The sequence below is a fragment of the Peromyscus eremicus genome, chromosome 1 (genome assembly GCF_949786415.1).
Source record: "Peromyscus eremicus chromosome 1, PerEre_H2_v1, whole genome shotgun sequence".
Lineage (NCBI taxonomy): Eukaryota > Metazoa > Chordata > Mammalia > Rodentia > Cricetidae > Peromyscus > Peromyscus eremicus.
This window is the reverse complement of record NC_081416.1, coordinates 74,397,247-74,418,728: the sequence shown is the minus strand read 5'-3', so window position 1 is coordinate 74,418,728 and position 21,482 is coordinate 74,397,247. Positions and strand designations below refer to the sequence as shown.

At 44.2% G+C, this 21,482-nt stretch overlaps 1 protein-coding gene across 1 annotated transcript; it reads left to right on the top strand.

Annotated features, from left to right (window-relative positions):
- Positions 1-4,456: 4,456 nt before the first annotated feature.
- Ahsp (alpha hemoglobin stabilizing protein) lies at positions 4,457-5,001 on the top strand. The gene is made up of 2 exons (XM_059250722.1): positions 4,457-4,531; positions 4,768-5,001. Exons 1-2 carry the CDS (start codon positions 4,457-4,459, stop codon positions 4,999-5,001), a joined length of 309 nt encoding a protein of 102 aa, XP_059106705.1.
- The last annotated feature ends 16,481 nt before the right edge of the window (positions 5,002-21,482 follow it).

Here is a 21,482-nt window from a genome sequence, read left to right as displayed (position 1 = left end):
TGTTCGGCTACGGCGGCCGCAGAGGGGCAATAATCTTCCTTTACTGTCTTGGAACTCAGACTGTTGTGAATTCCAATGGGAAAGATGCCTTCTTGGGGAAATAGCTGTGATCGAGACCCCATTCAGATCTCAGACTTTTAGCTGTGTAAGTCTGAAGTGTATCCCTCTCTGGGTCCCAGTTGCTTTTTTTTTTTTTTTTTTTTTTTTTTTTTGCTGTGAGGCCAGGGACAAAATAGCTTTTGAAAATTTTAAAATTAGCTTGTGGCTCGATGAGCTTCATTATGGCATTCTTATACATACTTTCTTTTATTGTTTCTCCTTTACCACTTGCCTCCCCAGTTCCCTTGCCTGACTGCTATTGGATAGAAATCCACTCACCCACTCCCAATTTTGCTTTTATGTCACATGATTTTTGTCTTTTTTTTTTTTTTTTTCCTACTCTCCTTAAGATTCCTTCTTCCCTCCACATGGTCCCATTTCTAACTGTGTGACCTCTACCTCCTCCCATACACACATGTAAAAATTCAGATCTAGGAACTGCACATGAGAGAAAACATGAGGTATTTGTCTTTCTGAAACACTCTTAAGTGCATTTTCCTGCAGCTGGCATGATTTCACTTTTCTCTATGGCTGAATAAAATCCCACTGTAATTCCACATTCTGTTACCCGTTTGTCTACCGACAGAGATCCAGGCCGATTCCGTTTCTCGGCTGTTGTGAAAGCTGCAGCGGTAAACACAGATGTACAAGTATTTCTGTGGTAGGACATAACATCCTTTGGTGCATACCTACGAGCAGTAGAGCTGGAATTGCGGGGTAGTTCTCTTTCTCTTTTGCTTTTCACAGCAGCTGCACCGGTTTACATTCTCACTAGCAGCATATTTGCCAATATTTGTTGTTACTTTGTTACTGGGGAAACTGAGATTCCCATGGGAACTTCTTAGTCTCTTTAATAAAAGACTTTAGAGGCTGAGCGATGGCTTAGTGGTTAAATGCCTGTAGTTCTTCCAGAAGATCGGCGGCGTTTGGTTCTCTGCACTCACGACAGTTCACAAACCACCTAGAACTCCAACTCCAGGGATCAGACACCCTCTTCCTGGCCTTGACAGGCAAACACATGGCTGTGCACTTACACACACACACATACACACACACACACACACACACACACACACACACACACAGAGAGAGGGAGAGAGAGAGAGAGAGAGAAGTAATAAAATCTTTTTAAGAAGAGAATTTAGAAATGGAATGAACAGGAATCTTGAGGACAGTTGTATCAGTTTTAGAGGGAAACATAGTACAGGTTGGGTGGAAATCCTGGCAACCACCAGGAGGAGTGATGGAGAAAAATCATGCCTTTTAAATTAGGCATGGAATAGAAGTAGCTAGCTTGCTAAGGAAGAATAAAGGCTCTACCAAGAATGGAAGTGGGCTAGAACGGAGGAAAGAGCCCAAACACATCCAGCCAAGTGCTGTTTGGTCATTTAGAGCCATCGTGTAACAGCCTCCCTAAACAAGTAGGGTGATACAAATAGTCCCCCGACCACTGTCCATTCCTACCCCTGGAGAGTGTGCCCTCCACGATGGTCTCATTGGTCATTGTCCATTCTCACTCTGTGAAAGTGTTTTCCTCCACAATGGCTCTCTGGCTGTTGCCCACCCTCATCCTTATTATTATGCATTAAACGCTCTCCTCTACACTACACTCTGTATCTCACCAGAACTCACTTAATAGGGAACACAAGGACAGGGCACTGAGGGAAAACAGCAAGGTCCAGTAACAATGTCATCTTCACAGGGGCTCTGTGTCCTTTGCTACATTAGTCTTGATTCAGACCATTTCTGCCCAACTCTGCATGCAGATATATTAATCATTAAGAACTATTTTGTCTCGAACAAGGTTGATTTGACTTAAACTTCCTTACTTCTCTTCCCTTCCAAGGCTGAAGACATCAAGATTAAGAGTAACCAAACCTACTAAGGCCACTGGAGTGGCTCCAGGAAATCACCCATCATCAAGGTTTTGTTTGAAGAATGCCCTCAGCTGTTAGCTCTTCCTTGCCTGATGCTCTGCTTCCCTCTCTATGAAGCTCTTCCACATACCAGACGGTTTTTACTGGTGTTAACCTCTTCGTTTCCTGGGCTTTCCAAACAAGTTTTTTTTTTTCTTTGCCTGAGTACTTATCCCTGAGTCATTGGCTTTTTTTTTTTTTTTTGGTTTTTCGAGACAGGGTTTCTCTATGTAGCTTTGCGCCTTTCCTGGAACTCACTTGGTAGCCCAGGCTGGCCTTGAACTCACAGAGATCCTCCTGGCTCTGCCTCTCGAGTGCTGGGATTAAAGGCGTGCGCCACCACCACCCCGCTTGTCATTGGCTTTTTCAAGTAGCAAGTGGACAGCTTGGTTCACTAACACCTTGAGAGGAGATTCTCTGTCCAACAGCTTTCCCCAAGTTAGAATTTATTTCTAAAAGGCTGGTCAGGATGCTAGGGGGTAAGAACATCAGGAGGTTGCAGGAACAGTGTCAGAAAGCAGCCTAAGCATGGGGAAGTTCTTGTGTGTTTCTTTCCATGGGGGGGGGGGGGAGCTGTGTGGAGTTAGGAGGATCGTCTCTCCCTCTAAACTCACCCCTTTTCTTTGTCCTCCTCCTTCCCACCTAGTTTAGGGAACTGGCCCTAAAGTAGGAATTTGCCAAAAGCATCTTCTTTTTTTTTTTTCTTTAAATAAATATCATTGTCCCCCTCCCCTACCCCCACCCTGTTTGACCCTGGATAACAGCTCCATTCTGGAAACTTCTGATCCTCAAGGGCTGCTGGCTTCATCATGGACTGTGGCTAGGAGCACCCTTCCGACCCATGCCACCATATCTGACCCCACACAGAGTCTGCCTAAGGTTGAGATAAACACTGGCACTTTTGTGAGTTTGAGCTTCCAGGAAGAATGAAAAATTCAAAGGTTACTGAACACTGCGTTGTTTTTTATGCTAACTTCTGTGAATGAACCAAACCCGAAGCCACTTTCTATGAATGAATTCACCCAAGGGCCTTACTTGGAATGCATGTTTGTAACTCTGAGATCTTGGGAAAGCTGCTTGTTTTTCTGGCATTCAGTTTCTCCACTTTAAAAATGGAAACAATACTAGTACATACCAGATAGGGTGAGGGTAAGGGCTAAACAGATTATATGTGTATGGGTCTAAGTCAGATTTGGCAAGTGGTACATTCTATTTACATTTACTTATTTATTATTTATTCGTTATTTATTTATTATTTATTTGTTTGTTTGTGTGTGTGTGTGTGTGTGTGTGTGTGTGTGTAAGAGAGATGTGCATATACATCATGGTATACATGTGGACATCAAAAGATAACTTGTGGGAATCATTTCTCTCCTTCCACCATGTGGGTCTCAGGGATTGAATTCAGGCCATCAGGCTTGGCAGCAAGTACTAGTGAGCCATCTTGCCAGCCCAGTACATAACTATTTAGATGTTATGAATTATTTGGAGATAGTGGCAAGTATTCAAAGATTCCTTTGCTCCCCTGAGGCAAAGACATAATTTTCTTTATAGTTGAAAAAGCTCCATTATATATACGTCCTACATTTTCTGAAGGAATTTTTATAATGATAAATACTTAATACATGCTTGAAAAAGTATCTGGCATAAAAGAATACATAATATGGCAAAAAAAAGTAGTATAAACTCCTCTTTTGAGAATAAGGTTTTGTTTGGACATAGCCTGGACCAGCCTTCAACTTGACTCTCCTTCCTCTGCCCCCTGAATGTGGGGTTGTAGCCTGGCTTCTAAACTGCTCTGAATACAGAAGCTGTAGATGGAGGAACAAGAACATTGTGTATAATACAAAAGTGCCCATTACGTAATGGGGTCCAGTAAATGTCAGGTTCCTTAGAACTTAGAGACTGGTTTGTTTGGGGTTGTAGGGAAAAGGGCAAGCGTATATGTCCCTGGTTTTTTCTTGCATTTTCTGTCTTCATTTATCTATTTTTTTTTCTTGGTCTCTCTATCTTTCGAACTCCAGGGAAGCCTCACCACCCACCTTCCCCGCCCCAGGATGACCTATCATGCTCCTTCAGGACCTCGATACAGGGCGTTTCCATCTTAAGCTAACCCTGGACTCTGCCTACATCTAGCTTAGAGCAGAGGACACACCAACCCTGAAGAGTGTGAGGCAAGCTCAGAACCGTTGGACTTGAAGGTGAGCCTGTGTGGGTAGAAATGTGACTTCCAACAGAGCAGAACTTGAAAGGTTTGGGAAAGGAGGGATGTTTAAGGGTGTGTGTGTGTGTGTGTGTGTGTGTGTGTGTGTGTGAGAGAGAGAGAGAGAGAGAGAGAGAGAGAGAGAGAGAGAGAGAGAGAGAGAGAGAGAGAGAAGAATTGGGGGGATAGTCAGGCGTGAAGGAAAAGGATACATTTTACCTCTTTCTTTACCTGACAGATGGCCCCTTTTCTAACCAATAAGGATCTGATTTCTGCGGGAATAAAAGAATTTAATGTTCTGCTGGATCAGCAGGTAAGCCCGTGCACTCTGTTTCAAAGGACAGAAATGGAGAGAGTGTGTTGGGAGGATAGAAAAGGTTCATTTGAAACTGTAAGGGCAATGGTGGCATTGGCCCAAATGTCTAGAAACAGGGAATGCAAATCCAGGAAAAGAGGGTGTGAGCGTTTGTAAGACCATCCTGGCACTCCACATCACTGACCACATTCTCCCTTGCCAATCCCTCCCTTCTGTCCCCACCCCACCCCCAGGTCTTTGATGACCCCCTTATCCCTGAAGAAAGCATGGTGACTATTGTGGATGACTGGGTGAACTTGTACACCAACTATTACAAGAAGCAGATGCTTGGGGAGCAGCAGGAACAAGACAAAGCTCTTCAAGAACTCAAGCAAGAGCTGAGTACTTTGGGCAGCCAGTTTCTGACCAAATATAAGACCTTTCTGAAGTCCCGAGAACCCCAAAACAGCACACCGCCTTCCTCATAGCCTAAAGGTTCATGGTATCTCATCTAAGAACCCTGAAGTCTTGGCTCTGGGTTATGTCTTCAGACTGTTCTCTCATGGTGTTGCTGGACCTTGATATCTCAATAAAGACCAATACTAATCTGTTGACTCCTGGCTCTTTTTTCTGTCGTTCCTGGATGTGGGTGTATTTGATTACTTTTTCTTCATTAGGCACTTTTTAAACAATGATTTTAGAGGTTTGATTCAGTATAAAGAGGTTGGTAGCTTTAAGAAAACACTGAATAATGCTAGAGTAAGATGTAGATGTATGTTCAGCCAGTCAGGGACCAAAGAGAAAGTTCTGGGTAAGAAAGGTAACAGAAAAAAGAGAAGCAGACAGAAGTCTTCTATAAATTGCTATTTCCCGACTTGTTTGTCTAGCAGAGCCTCTGGTTCATCTTTTGCCAAGTCATCTGCTTTGATATTTCCATCTCCCTCAGCTTCAGCTTGACAACATTTTAAGATCTTCTATTACAAAGCACCCCGGTGGACACTCAGAGGAGTGGCATGATCATTTACAGTTGGACAGGATGTTGGGAACCATTCAGTGCATCTTTTATATATCAGGTGAGAAATCCTTACCTTGGGCTCCACCGTTACCCAGTACAGATTCCAGGCCCCAGAAGCAGTCAGCTTTCCAACTGCTTTAGCTGTCTCCTGTCACTCATGGACTAATGGCGCCCCCCCCCCTTTTTTTTCCCTTGGAGTTCCAGGCTTTTTACTTTAGGAAGTTCAGGTGAATGCAGAGCCAGGTTAGGGAAAAAAAGAAACAAAATTTTAAGACCACAGTTCAGTCTTCCGTGAAAGCTTGACAACACAATCAGGAAATGCAGCCGAGTGAGAGGACTTTCATGTCATTTTTCATGGTTCCTTTCCAGTGGGAACATTTGGGAGGAAAAAGATACATCTGGGAAGCTCAATTTCTAAGAGAGAGAGAGAGAGAGAGAGAACACACAGAACACACGAGGGGCAGAGTTGGATCTGGTTCAGAGTAAGAGTGAACCAGCACAGTGTCCCAACATCCTTCCAACCCACAGGGTGTTCCTGACTTAGCGGGGTGGCAGCTTTCCAGGGAAACAGGATGCATGCCCCTCTGAGGAGAGCTGGTTCTGAACGTGGCTGGAGACTCATCCCTGGACCCCTCAGCAAATCTCAGGCTGTTAATGGGAATCTGGTGCCTTTGCTTCACACCTGGGTCAGGACCTGGAGTAGAGTATAGGTGGGTACAGGAGTCACTGAGGAGCCAGATAACGAAGGTATTTTATTTACAGTTACTGTGCACAGTGTACCTGCAAAGACTAGTCAGAAGGTATTGTGATGTATGAAGGTAATCTTTTGTAAGCCTTGGGATGCTATTTAACTTTTCCTCAAGTGTTCGGACCAGGGAAGATGATAAATGAATAGGTATGTCTAGTAAGGTGAACAACTAAACACCAACCAGTCCTTAAACTATGAAATCGAGAAGGTACCTTTTAGTGATGTCCACATTCTTACAAAGTCTACCTAGAAGAAAATCTAGACTGCTTTGAGCTTTGTATTTAGAGGTGGTAGGATCTCTAATAATCCAAAACAATAATATAAATAAAATAAAAACAAATTTACTGAATCGGTGTGTACCTCAAATCCACGACTGAAGGAAAGTTAAGCAAACTTTAGCTGCAAGGATGACTCTGTGATAGAAGCTATTGAATCAACCCTAGAGAGACGCTATAGGCAGGAGGTGAGATGAAGCCACAGTCCCATCTTATCTACACCCTAGAGTGAACCCTCACCAAGGCTGACCTGAACCACGCCTTCCGCTCTGATAAGATTCCCCAGCTGCCTTTCACTCTGACCATGGCAGATACCTTCCCCTGTCTCTGCATGGCGCACAGACATTATATTCATCCTAATCCTGATGGTGAAGCAGCATTGACTAATGGCATGATTCTAACCCAGAATTTGACTCTCTCTCTCTCTCTCTCTCTCTCTCTCTCTCTCTCTCTCTCTTTCAAGAGAGTTTCATAATTTTTTTTAATTGAAAAAAGTGGTAGAAAACATTACTCTTCTAGTCAAATTTCCCCATGGGGTTCATGCAGCTTCCTGCCTTAAAGGTTATGGTATGACGCTCAAATGAAGGGTTTTCAAAGAGCCACGTAGCTTCGAAACCTACAAGAGACAGAGATGTTTTTCAAGTACTTTTAAGGCGTGAAAGCAAGTAATATAATTGTGGAATTGTTGACTCTATTTGAAAATGGCAGACATGGTAAACACGTCACAGCTGGTGCAAGACTGCCCGTGCTTGGTTGTCAACATAAGAACAAGGCAGAAAATGGCATTCTCTGAGAGGCAAGTCCAGATGCTGCCACTGTGTCCTAACACCAGTTCAGACAGTAGGCAATCAATGAATGCTCAGCCCACCATCAGAATACTCGAGTACTCGGATTTGCTTTGACTTTTAAAATGTCACCAGTAAAAGGTAAAAGAGCAGCTGCCAGACCAAGCAGGGCACCTCATTTCCAACCCCACGTGATGCCCGTTGGCTGGATGCGCCCTAAAACCCATCACCAGGCTGCAGAATGTGAAGCCCATCCTTCTCTGGTTCCTCTGTTGTAACCTAGCAGCCTTGAACTGCCAAACCCTCTGCAGTGTATTCTGATGCTTCTGACGGAACATCCCTCTCTGGAATGGTCGGGACAGGCTGAGCAATGGCTGACTGGGGTGCTGGGGAGGTTGATAAAAATGCTTTTAAGTGACAGTTGCAGAAAAAGCTTCTGACACCCTTGACAAGGGCGCAGGTTTCTTCGGATTTCCTCGGATTTCTTCTTCCACAATGCTGTCGCTGGCATCACTGCACGCGGCCTCCTCACAGCACCCCCACCCCCACCCCCACCCCAGGAGCGCCGCTGCCACTAAGTGTCCCTGCAGACACTGTGCTCTCTCCTTCAGAGACTTCAGGGGGGAATTCCCAGAGACAAGAATTCCATGCACACATGCACATAGACTAAGACTCTGTAAACGTCAGAGGAGCTAGGCAGCGTGCCTGCCCACTGCTCTTCCCTCCCTGGTTGGCTTCCGGTTTCTTTGCGATGCATTTGAAAGCGGTATTTTTCTGTATTTATTCAAACCATTTTTGAATCAACAGTATGAAAAACAAATGTACATATTCTCAGTACAGAATTACCTCCGGAAGCACCAAGGTCGTTTTCATTATCACCGTCATGACTGTTGTCTTCATTATTATGGAGGCAGCGAGGCGGCCCTGTGCCCCAGGGGGCCCTCAGGCCTGTCAGGCGCAGTTTGCTACCACCCCTTCCCCGACTTCCTCCACCAGTCCTAGCTGAAAGGGGGTGGAGTCTGGGAGTGTCAATCCAAGAGGGAGGAGGCACTTTACATGTTTAATTAATTAATTGAACTTTATTTATTTTGTTGCCAATAAACAATTTAATTCCAGAAAAATGCAATTAATGTCAGAATGGTAACAATGATAAGGGAGGGGTCATAGCTGTATTGGTTGGTCTCCTTTTCTCCACCCTGATCTTAGGCCTTCCATGTACTTTTAATTGATTTATTTGATATTTTAAGAGATTAAAATATAGTTTCCACCGGGTGGTGGTGGCGCAAGCCTTTAATCCCAGCACTTGGGAGGCAGAGGCAGGCGGATCTCTGTGAGTTCGAGGACAGCCTGGGCTACCAAGTGAGTTCCAGGACAGGCGCAAAGCTACACACAGAAACCCTGTCTCGAAAAACCGAAAAACAAAACAAAATATATATATATATAGTTTCCCTGAGGACTTTGCACCCCTTGGTGCAGACCCAGGGTTCCCCTCTGTCCTTTCTGTCTTCCCTTCTAGCCCATCTCCAGTGCCTTGTGTCACCTGCTGACCTGCAGAAACACCTTCTACCAGGGAATCCCAGTGTCCACACTGGGCTGGGACTCAGGTAGCAATTATCATGTCATTCCTGTCCTCTAGTCCAGTCTCTCCAGCCTTACGCTTAGTCCTGCAGAAGTTTCTCCCCCAACCTTGCCTCCATTTCCTGGAGATTCCTCATCTTGGTGCCAACCCAGAGACCCTCTAGTTCCTTCCCAATGCCCCTCCAAGCCTTTCCTCCTAGAGCAGCTCCATTCCTTTGTGATATGGGCTCATTCACACTATTGGGACCCCACAGCCGTTACATTTGCTTAGGATCCAAAGCAGGCAACAGGAACCAAACAGAACACCCACCCATCAGAGAGGAGACCAGATATCTATACCAGGAAACACGAAACATCCTAACTCCAGATGCCTAGATCCCAGTGCAAAAACACAAACATGAACATCCAAGACAATACACCTCTTCCAGAAGCCAATGAGCCTATTGTAATAGGTCCTGAGGAAAGCAGTTTAGCTGAAGTACAAGATGAAACAGCAATCGTGGATATGTTCAAGGACCTTAAGGATGTCAAACAAAAACCTCAGAGGTACAAACAAAAAACAAAAACCCTGAGAGAATCTCGAGTCTTAAAGATAAGGTAGAAGAGATGGATAGCTCAACCAAAGAAAATGTTAAATTGAAAAAAAAAAATCCAGGCACAAAACATTCAATAAATCAGGGATACCATGAAAAGACCAAATCTATGAATACTAGGTATAAAGGAAGAAGAAATGCACAGAAAATATTTTAAACAAAATCATAGAAGAAAATTTCCCCTATCTAAAGAAAGAGATGCCTATCCAGGTACATAAAGCGTATAACATATAGAACACCAAATAGGCTGGAACAGAAAAGAAATTCCCCATTACACAAAATAACCAAAACACTAAATATGCAGAACAAAGTAAGAATATTAAAAACTTCAAGAAAAAAAATATAAAGGGAGGCCATTAGAATACTCCTGGCTTCTCAATGGAGACTATGAAAGCTGAAAGGGCCTGGATGGATGCTCCACAAGCTCTAAGAGACCACAGATGCCAGCCCAGACTATCACATCCAGCAAAGTATCTATCACTGTTGACTAAGAAATAAAAACATTCTATGAGGGCTAGAGAGATGGCTCAGAGGTTAAGAGCACTGACTGCTCTTGCAGAGGTCCTGAGTTCAATTCCCAGCAACCACATGGTGGCTCACAACCATCTGTAATGAGATCTGGTGCCCTCTTCTGGCCTGCAGTCACATATGCTGTATACATAATAAATAAATAAATAAATCTTAAAAAAATACATTCTATGATAAAACCACATTTAAGCAATTTCCATCTACCAATCCAGATCTACAGAAGGCACTAGAAGGAAAACTTCATTCTGAAGAGGTTAATCACACCCAAGAAGATGCAAGAAATAAGTAATTCCAGAGCAGTAAATCCAAAGAGAGGAAATACACCCAAACCACAACAATAAAATAGCAGGAGTCAGTAAACAGTTCTCACCGATAACTCTCAATATCAGTGGTCTCAATTCCCCACTAAAAAGACACAGACTAACAGATTGGATTAAAAAACAGGATCCATCTTTCTGCCACATCAAAGAAACACACCTCACCATCAAGGATAGATATCATCTAAAGGCAAGAGCATGGAAACAGGTATTCCAAACACATGGACCAATGAAACAATCAGGTGTACCTATTTTAATATCTAACAAAATAAACTTCAAACCAAAACTCATCAGAAGAGATGGGGAAGGACACTACATACTCATTCAAGGATATTTCAGTCCTAAACATTTATAGATCAAACACAAGGGCACTCAAGTTAAAAAAAAAAACAACAACAACAAAACCCACAACAACAGCTAGAATCAAATACTGACACTCACACAGTGACAGTAGGTGGTGGTTTGAATGAGAAAGGCCCCCTTAGGCTCATATAGTTGAATGCTTAGTCACCAGTGCATGAGTGGAAGTCTTTGAGATAACATTAGTGGGATTAGAAAGTGTGGCCTTGGTGGAAGAAGTGTGCCACTGGGGTCAGGCTTTGAGGTTTCAGGACCAGTCTCTCATTTTTTTTCTGCTGCCTGCAGATCTCAGCTACTTCTCCAGCACCATTTCTGCCTGCAAGCTGCCATGTTCCCCACCATGATGTCAATGGACTAGACCTCTGAACTATAAGCCAGCCCCAATTACATGTTTTCTTTTATAAGAGTTGCTGTGGTCATGATGTCTCTTCACAGCAATAGAACACTGACTAAGCCACAGTGGGTGACTTCAAAATCCCACTCTTGCCAATAAACAGGTCATCCAAACAAAACTAAACAAAGAATGACTGAAGTTAAATACCATCATAAATCAAATGGATCCAGCAGATGTTTGCAGAACATTCCACCCAAATAGGAAAGAATAATTTCTTGTGGGCAACTCACAAAACTTTCTCCAAAGCTGACCGCATATAAGGACACCAAGCAAGTCCCAACAGACATAAGAAAATTGAGATAGCAGCCTACATCCTATCTGACCACCATGGGTTAAGGATGGATATCAACAACAGCAGAAAATATGCAAACTCATGGAAACTGAACAAGTCACTACTGAATGAAAATTGAGTCAAGACATAAATCAAGAAGGAAATTAAAACCTTTTTAGAATGAGTGAAAATGAAAACACAAGACACCCAAACCTATGGGACACAGCGAAGATCTAAGATGCAACAGCACTGAGTGACTACATTAAAAACTGGAGAGATTCTGTATTAGTAACTTAATGACACACTTAAAAGCTCTATAAAAATAAGAATAAATAACACCCCAAAAGGGAAGATGAGAAGAAATAATGGAAATCAGCCCTGAAATCAATGAAGTAGAAACAAACAAAACAAAATAAAGAAACAGTGAAACAAAGACTTGGTTCTTTGAGAAAACTGAGATTGACTTAGACAAATTACCCAAAGACACAAAGAGAATATCCAAATTATTATTATTATTATTATTATTATTATTATTATTGTTATTATTATTTGGTTTTTCAAGACAGGATTTCTCTGTGTACTTTTGCTGTCCTGGAACTCACTCTGCAGTCCAAGCTGACCTCAAATTCAGAGAGATTCACCTGCTTCTGCCTCCTGAGTGCTGGGATTGGAGGCATGCACCACCACTACCCAGCAAGATCCAAATTATTCAAGTTAGAGATGAAAAGGAGGGCATTACAACAAACACTGAGAAAATTCAGAGAATTATGAGGACGTACTTTAAAAATGTATATTCCACCCAACTGGAAAGCTGAAAGAAATGGATGAATCTCTTGATTTATACAACCCACCAAAGTCAAATCAAGGTGAAATGAGCAATTTAAACAGACTCATAAGCCCTAGTGAAACAGACGAGGGTTAGTGTTAGGACTACAGTTAGGGTTAGATCCAAGGTTAGGGTTAGGGCTACAGGAAGGTTTAACATTCACACTAGATTAGGGTCACTTCTAGGTTGGGTTGGGATTAGTGCTAGAGTTACCATTGTGGCCAATATTAGGGTTAGTGCTAGGGATAGGGTTACAGCTGGGATTATGGTTTGGGCTGGGGCAAGTCTTAGGCTTAGGGCAACAGTTAATTTAAAGACTAGTTTTTAGCCAGGCGGGGAGGCAGAGGCACTCAGGAGGAAGAGGCAGGCAGATCTCTGTGAGTTCGAGGCCAGCCTGGTCTCCAAAGTGAGTTCCAGGACAGGCTCCAAAGCTACACAGAGAAACCCTGTCATGGGGCTGGAGGGAAGACTAGTTTTTGGGTTAGGGTTAGGATTAAGATTAGAGATAAGGTTAGAGTTATGGCTAGGGCTAGGTTTAGGGTTAAGATTAGGATTATGGCTAGGTTTAGGACTAATTCTATGGCTAGGTTTAAGGCTATTTTTTATGCCTGTGTTGTGTCTGGGCTATGGTTAGTGTTAGGACAGGGAAAATAATAGAGTTAGGTATAGTGTTAAGATTATTATTAAGTATAGGGTTAGGATTAGGTAAGACTAGGATTAGGTTAGGACAGTGATTAGGGTTACAGTAGGATGAGGGACAGGTTTTGGGTAGATCTAGATTTGAGGTTATGGTAAGTCTTGGATCATTAATTAGGTTCCAGTTAAATGTAGGGTTAGGGTTAGGATATGGCTGGAATTATGGTTAGGAGTTGGCTTGGTTAGGTTTAGGGTTGAAGTTTGGATTACAGTGTAAGACTAGATTTGGGCATCCAAGGAGGGTTATGTCTTTGTCTAGAGTTAGGGTTAGAGTGAGGGCTGATGCTAGGCCTAGTGCTAGAGGAGGGCTCTGTTGGTTTATGATTAGGATCAAGGCTGGGTTAGGATTGTGTTATCACTAGTTTTTAGGGTAGTGTTAGTGTTAGACTTGGGCTAGGGTTATGGTTATGGTTATGGTTATGGTTAGACCTGGGCTAGGGTTAGGGTTAGGGTTAGAGTTAGACTTGGGCTAGGGTTAGTGTTAATTCTGTTTTTATTAGGGTTGGGGTTCATGTCAGCATTAGCACTGTTGTTCAGGTTAGGGTCAGATTTATGTGTTGACCCTGGGTTGGTGGTAAGTGTAGACCACGTTTTGACTAGGATTTGTACTCCAGTTTCAGAGAGGGTTAGGTCTAGACAGGGTTTTGACTAGGATTAGTACTCCATTTAGCTTAAATTTTATGTCTAGACAGGGTTATGACTAGGATTAATACTGCAGTTAGGGTGAGGGTTAGGTTCTAGACAGAGTTAGGACTGGGTTAGTACTGCAGTTAGGGTTAGGTCTAGGCAGGGTTACAGATAGGATTAGTACTACAGTTAGGGTTAGGGTTAGATCTAGGTAGGGTTATGTCTAGGATTAATGCTGCAGTTAGGGTTAGGGTTAGGTCTAGACAGGGTTATGGGTAGGATTAGTACTACAGTTAGGATTAGTTCTACAGTTATGTTTAAGTCAACTGTTAGGATTGAGTAGGGCTAGGGCTATGGTTAAGATTAATACTGGTAATATGGCTTGGCCTAGGGTGAAGATTTATGGCTGTGACTAGTGTCAGGGATAGATGCGGAGTTAGGATTTGTTTGAATCAGATTTGGGCTAAGTTTGGGTTAATATTTGGGCTGGGGTTATGGTTAGTACTGTGGTTCAGGTTCGGGTTAGAGTTAATATCATGGCTGGGTTTAGGGTTAACACCATAGGTTAAACCTATAGTTTATTATAGGTTTATTATATATTATTATTAATATAGATTATGGTTAGAGGCAGTACTAGGTTTAGGGTTAGGGATTTGGTTAGGTTTACAATTGGTTGTTGGATTAAGGTTAGGGTTAGATTTAGTGCTAAGATGAGCTTTAGGGCTTTATGAAAGACTTAATGTTAGGATTGGTGTTAGAATTATGGTTATGGCTAATGTTAGGTTTCAGGGCTAAACTTTGATTAGGTTTAAAGTTAAGATTGGTGTTAGCGTTATGGTTATGGCTAATGCTAGTGTTAGGACTAAGCTTAAGTTAGGTTTAAAGTGAAGGTTGTGGTTAGTCTTGGGCTTGGGCTGGGTTTATAGTTTGGGTAATACTGGATTTTGTTGGCTGAGTTTTTTGTCGGGACCCTTGGCTCCCAAATAACCACACAGAAACTTAATATTAATTATAAATGATCAGCTGATAGCTTAGGCTTGTTTTTATAGCTAGCTCTTATAACTTAAATTAGCCTATTTCTATTATTGTATGTGCTGCCCCAAGTCACGTTTACCTCATGTACGTACTTCCCATCCTGCTTGCTCTTCATCTCATGGAGTCTCCTCCAGACTTCTCAGACTCCACCCTTCTTTTTCCCAGCATCCTCCTTGTTTGTCTCTCCCATCCTATCTCATCCTGCCCAGCTGTAGGCCACTCAGCTCTTTTATTAACCAATGAGAGTAATACATATTTACAGTGTACAAAGATTGTTCCACAGTGGGATCTAGGTTTGTGTTGGGTTGTGATAGATGTTGGTTTAGGGCAATGTTTAGGGGTAGGTTAGAATTAAGGCTTGTGTTAATGTTAAAGCTAGGGGTACATTTAGAGTCAAGAGTTGGTACTTTGGTTAAGATTATGGCTAGACTGAGGGTTTGTGCAGGTACCATGCTTAGGGTTTGGGCTAGGATTAAGGTTAGGGTTATTGTAAGAGTTGGGTGTAGTGTTTGGGTTAGATTTAGGGACAAGTCTTGGGTTCTGATTAGGTTGATGGGAAGCATGAGGCTTAGGCCTAAGGTTATTGTAGTGAGAGATTCTGCAGGTCCATTGTATCTGGCATGAATCCAGAGTGATGGCAGCTGGGCTTTGACCAAACCTCTTGTCAGTCATTGTTATCTGAGATTTATGGAGCTGCTTTTCCCTGAAGGATTCACAGAGCCTTTGTATAACTTAGTCTCCAGACATACCTGGCAAACCAGGAAGTCTCGTATGGCTGAGAATTGCTTAGGTAATGGTTCCTTGGACACCTCCTAGATCAGGTAAGAGGTTTTGGTGTGCAGAAACTGATTTGCTAAGAGTGCCTTTTGTGTAACAACAGAGAGGCTTCTGCTAAGTGGTTCGGAGTTCAGTCCATGAGAGACTGTTCTGACCTGCTGCTGTTGTGCCATTCCGCAGTGCCTTTTCCTTTGACTGGCCCATGTAACTAAAAACACGGACCGGTTATGGTTAGATTATAACTACAGTTATGGCTAGGGTTGCAGCTAGGTTTGGAGTGAGGGCTAGTGTTAGGTTGTGGCTGTGGTTAAGGATCAGGACTGGAGGTGAGAATTAGGTTTAAGGCTGATGTCCGGGTTATGACTAGGATTGAGGTGTTTGTGTTAGGGACAAGGTTGTGGTAAGGCCTGGAGCTTGGGTACAGGTAGGGTTAGGATAAGGGATGTGGAATAGTTTAGGTTTAAGGCTAGTGATGTGGTTAGAGTTAAGGCTAGGACTAGTGTAAAGGCTGGGGCTCGGGTTAGGGTCACTGCTGGTGCTAGGGTTACATTAAGGGCTTCAGCAAGCTTAGATTTAGGGTCAAGTTAAATGTTAGAATTGTCCCTGGGTTAGTGTAGGGCTTGGGTTAGGGTTAGGAGTAGGGTTTGGGTTAGGGCTGGATTTAAGAGTAAGGCTAGGGTTAAATTTAGGACGAGATTTAGGTTTAGGTTTGGGATTGGGACTGGCATTAGGATTATCTATAGGTTATAGTTAGGCTCAGGACTAGGGTTAGGATGAAGGGTGGAGCTTTGGTGAAGTCTAGGCCCATTGCTAGAGTTTGTATTTGGACTGTAGTTTATGTAAGGGTAGCGTTATGGTTATATTTAGGGATAACTTTATGGTTTTGGTTAGGATTTGGTTAGGCATAGTGTTAGGGTTAGGATTAGGGCTATGATTATGTCTAAAGGCAGTGTTAGATTTATGTTTGGGGTTGGGCATGTTGTTAGAATTAGGGCTGAGTTAGAGTTTGGGTTAGGATAGTGTTAGGCTAAGAGTTAGTGTTATTTATTTACTGACGTTATTTACCGGGTGCAAGAAACGAACCATGAGGCACAACAAACCCACTTTGAGAGTTTATTAGGGAAGGAACAAAAATGGGCATGAGTAGGCTTACCAGGGAAAACGTTAGGAGAGAGGGGAAAATGGGTGGAGTCTGCTTTTAAGGCTCACTTCAAGCATGCATATAGGGTCTTCTGTAGCTACCACAGGCATGCACATAGATTATGTGACCTTGTCATGCATGGATTACGTAGGACGTGAGGCCCTGGAGTAGCTAAGCATTTTGCCCGACTGCTAACAGCACATGCACGGTCATGTGACTCCAGAAGTGGCTAGGAGGGTGTCGGGAATAATAACATTCCACCCTTTTTGTTATTATAAGAAGTAAGGGGTTAGGGGTGGTGGCTGAACAGGAATGGGGGCACCAGGTATCTTGGAACTGCTTCCAGGTGACTTGGTTAATTTTTGGGGAGCGGGGGGACTTTTCCCAAGGTAGCCGGTTGTCCTGAGGTAGCTGATTGTCTTCCTGCCATTTTCGGCCCTGTGGAATCATCCAGCGCCGCTTGGATCTGACAGCTTGGACCCAACAAGATGCTGGAGAGGCAGAAGATGAAGTTTAGAAAAATTTTTTCCTTAGATCCTGGTGCTTGGGGGTGGGGGGGAGGGGAGATGAGGGAGGTCCTCAAGGGGTCCCAGGAAAGGCTGAATGATACTTATCTGAAGTGAATCTGACCTATCCTGGAGGGTTGGAGCTCAGAAGAATTTTTAAGTTTATGAAGGAGACAAAGTATAGAAATATTAAGAAGCAACTAAAGGGAATTTAAGATCCTGAGCTTGGACTATGATAGTGTTTAGTACTCTGCTATCAGAATTTTATTAGTTAGTGTTAAAGTTATGGAGTCATGGGAAGAGAAAGAGAGAGAGAGAGAGAGAGACAGAGACAGAGAGACAGAGACAGAGAGAGACAGAGAGAGAGAGAGGGAGGGAAGAGAGAGACAGAGAGAGAGACAGAGAGAGAGACAGAGAGAGAGACAGAGAGAGACAGAGAGAGAGGAATTGGAACATGCTTTCTTTTTTCTATTATTATCAATCAAGCTTCCTATCTTCACCTGAGACAAACCTTAAGGCACTTGTTTCTTTTCATTATCGAGGTATCACTTCAGCATCCAGGAGACACAGGTGATTGTTTGCTGAAGGCATTTATCAATAACAAACTGTTATATTAAAATCAGTTTTGTGAGTACCCCTTTTGAGTATGGGGGTTGATCACCTCTGGAGTGTTACTGTTTCTTGCCACCCGGGTATATTTTTTTTGAGTCTGGGGGTGTGAACACCTCTGGAGTTCTTACCACCCGGGTATATTTGATGGTCTTTGCACCCCTGGTTCCATGGCTGGCAGTGGTCCTGTAACTGTCGGTTATATAGTTAATTCGAAATCTGAATATGTTATTAGAGACACAGAGGGAAACTGATGAAGCAGAATGTGATCAGTAGAGACAGGAGAATGAGGAGGGGGAATCAGGAAGAAAAACATACGAGGTTCCCAATCCAATGGGATTGAGTATGGTTGTGGGATGAAGCCTCATTCTCCTGGAATTGGAGACAAGGTAGACTCTGTGTCCTCTGGAACTTAAGAGAGCAGGACCCTGTTTGTGTCACTATGGGGTGGGGGTGGGGTGAAAGGTTTTAGGTGGGATAGGTGACTCCAGTGAGGGAAGCCCTCGAGCTTAGCAGCTGTGGGGGTTACAAGAATTACCTTGAAGGGTCCCTGCCATTTAAGGGAAAGGGGTGAGGGACATTAGCCTGGGGGTGGGTAAAGAAGGACCTGATCCCCGATGTTGACTGGAAATGGGCAGGGGTTGTCACATGGCCTGGGTAGGGAATGGTCAGCAAATTCCATAGGAGGGAATGGAGGTGATAGAGTAAGGGGGTAAGCAGGTGGTCAGGAAGGGATGAAGGTTTGGATGGAAGGCCACGGGGTTAGAACTGGCCTCCCCTGTGTGACTTCAAATGGGTGTGATTGAAAGGGGTTGCCTGAGAAGAGCCTGGAGCCTGAAAAGAGCCAGAGGCAACAGTTTTACCCAGTCAAGGTGAAGTTCCTGTGAATCTTAATAAGAATATTTTTTAAGGAACGGTTAGTCCATTCTGCCTTTCCTGAGGAATAAGGATGGTATGGGATATGGAAATACCAAGTAATGTTAAGAGCTTTAGATAGGGTTTGGGAAATCTGGGAGGTAAACTACAGGTGATTATCAGGATTGAGAGAGGCAGGGATCCCAAATTGGAGGATAATCTCCCAGAGAAGGAGGTCAGAGACTATCTGAGCCTGTTTATTAGTGACTGGGAAAGCCTCTACCCATCTCGAGAAGCTATCCATGAGAACCAGAAGATATTTAGCCTGTCTGACGGTGTGCATGTGGGTAAAATCAAGATGCCAGTCAGTCCCTGGAAGGGAGCCCCTAGCCTGGTGGGTGGGGAGAGGGTGGTTCCGATATTTGGAGTTGGGATCTGACTTTTGACAAATTTCACAAGAGGCAGTAATAGTTTTTAAAAACTGTAAGTCCTCAGGGGTGGGCTGTAGGTGAGCCTTGACAAAATGAGACAGAGGCTGACTATTAGGAGGAAAGAGCTGGTGTAGACAGCTGGTGCCGAGTGTCGGGGGTGGCTGTGAGGATGTATGTTGTGGTGCATGGATTCCCTGTGGTGGGTGGGATGGCTGGAGGGCTGCTGTCCTAGGTCCTGGTCGGCTTGGTTATTTCCTTTAGAGATAACGAAGCTGTCAGTCTGATGAGACCGGCAGTGGATAATCCTAGAGCTTTTGGGAGGTGGGAGGCTTTCGGCGTGGCCATTATTTGGCTTGAGTTATTTATGGAGCCTCTTTTTGTTGTAAGACGCCTGCACTCTTCCCAGATGGCAGTGTGGGACAGGAGGATATGAAAAGCATATTTGGAGTCTGTGTAAACATTTCGGGATTGTCCCTGTACCAATTGGAAGGCACGAGTGAGAGCTATCAGCTCAGCCTGCTGGTTAGTGGTGTGGGCAGGCAGTGCCTGTGCTTCTGTCACCCCAATATCTATGGCGTACCCCACTTTACGGGTCCCCTCATGTAAAAAGGAGCTGCATCTGTGTACCAGACATAAGTGACCTGAGGCCGTGTGCCCTCCTGTATGTGTGAATGATGGGGCAGTAGTTCCTCTAGGGTTTCAGTGCAGGAATGAGATGGGGAATGGTCGGTGTTATGTCGAGGGAGAAGGTTTGAGATACTAAGGGGTGGGCAAGATTGGAAAGTAAGTGTGGCATCTTCCACTAGTGCCGATTGGAGAGAAAGAACTCGGGAAGGAGGTAAAGTTTGTAAGCCTTTATAAGTTAAGAGACGGGACAGGTTATAGTGGGAGAAGGTAGTCGTAGGTGACCCAAAGGTTTGTTTCTTTGATTCAGGAATAAGGAGCTCAGCAGCTGCTAAAGCACATATGCAAGGTGCCCATCCCTGGGTGGTGAGGTCTAGGGTTTTTTTTGACAGGTATGCTACAGGTGCAAAGGAGGGTCCCAGCTGGGGTCCTAGGGCTCCAAGGGCAAATCCCTCTCTTTCTGTTACGTAGAGGGAGAAGGGACAAGTTAGGTCTGGGAGATGGAGTGCTGGAGCCTGAAGCAGAACCTGTTGGAGCTTCTAGAAGGTTTAGTAACAGGGTGAAGGAGGAATCCATACAAGGAACCAACAGCTGCCTCATATAAGGGGTAAGCAAGGGGCAAAAGATGGGGCCCAGGACCATAAGAAGCCAGTTATTCTCAGAAACAATACAATCTGTTTAGTAGCGGGAACTGCAAGAGACTGGATTGGATGCTTTCTATCTAAAGTAATAGCCTTGTGGGTTGGGGTAATGGTTAGACCCAAATAGGTGACCTGTGGAGTGGACAGCTGGACCATGGAAGGTGAGTCTCTATAACCCCGGCTGGGCAAGAAATTTAGGAGAGCAGAGGTGTTAGTTTGGCTAACTTGTAATGGCAGGCTGCAAAGTAAAATTGTATGAGTTTAGAGTTGGGGAGAGACAAAAAGAGTAAGTCAGAGCCTAGGGACTGACCAAATAGGCTGTCTCTGAATCCCTGTGGCAAGACAGTCCAGGTCAGCTCTGTGGACAGGTGAGTGTCAGGGTCAGTCCACGTGAAAGCAAAGATATTTTGAGACTGAGGGCTGAGAAGAATAGAGAAGAAAGCATCCTTGAGATCCAGAACTGAGAAATGGGAGGTTCCTGGGGGAACAGTGGAGAGGAGTGTATAAGGATTGGGGACCACAGGATAGAGGGGGACCATTGCAGAATTAATGAGCCGGAGGTCTTGAACCAGGCAGTACGTTCCATTAGACGACTCCTCCTCCTCCTCCTCCTCCTCCTCCTCCTCCTCCTCCTCCTCCTCCTCCTCCTCCTTCTCCTTAGGTTTATTTATTATGTATACAGTGTTCTGTCTGCATGTATGCCTGCAGGCCAGAAGAGGGCACCGGATCTCGTTATGAATGGTTGTGAGCCACCATGTGGTTGCTGGGAATTGAACTCAGGACCTCTGGTGGAGCAGCCAGTGCTCTTAACTGCTGAGCCATCTCTCCAGCCCTCCATTAGACTTCTTAACTGTAAGTATAGGGGTGTTAAAAGGAGAAGAGGTGGGGTGAAGTAGCTTTTTTCTTAGAAGGTCAGAGATGATAGGTTTAAGTCCCCTAAGGCTCTGGAGTGCGAGTGGATACTGAGCTCAGGTAATGTACTGAGTAGGGTCCTATAACTGGATAACAAGGGGGAATGGTGCCTAGCAACTGAAGGGTTTGGGGTGTCCCAGACTAAGGGGTCCACCTGAGAGGCTGGCAAAGGAAATGACATGTTAGAGCCACTGGGGTGAGTGACTAGGAGGAGAGGAGCTGCTGGCGAGTCTGGAGTCAGGTGAATGTGGGGAGCAACCGAAATGGAAGCTGGAGGGTGGTCTGTGTTTGATGTTCCCATGCCACGAGGTGCACGGGGGCAGTCAGCTGACCAATGTCCCTCTTGGTGGCACTTTGGACATGGCCCAGGTGACCCACGCAGGGCAGGGCAAGTATGAGTTCAATGGCCTTCTCAACCACAGGGG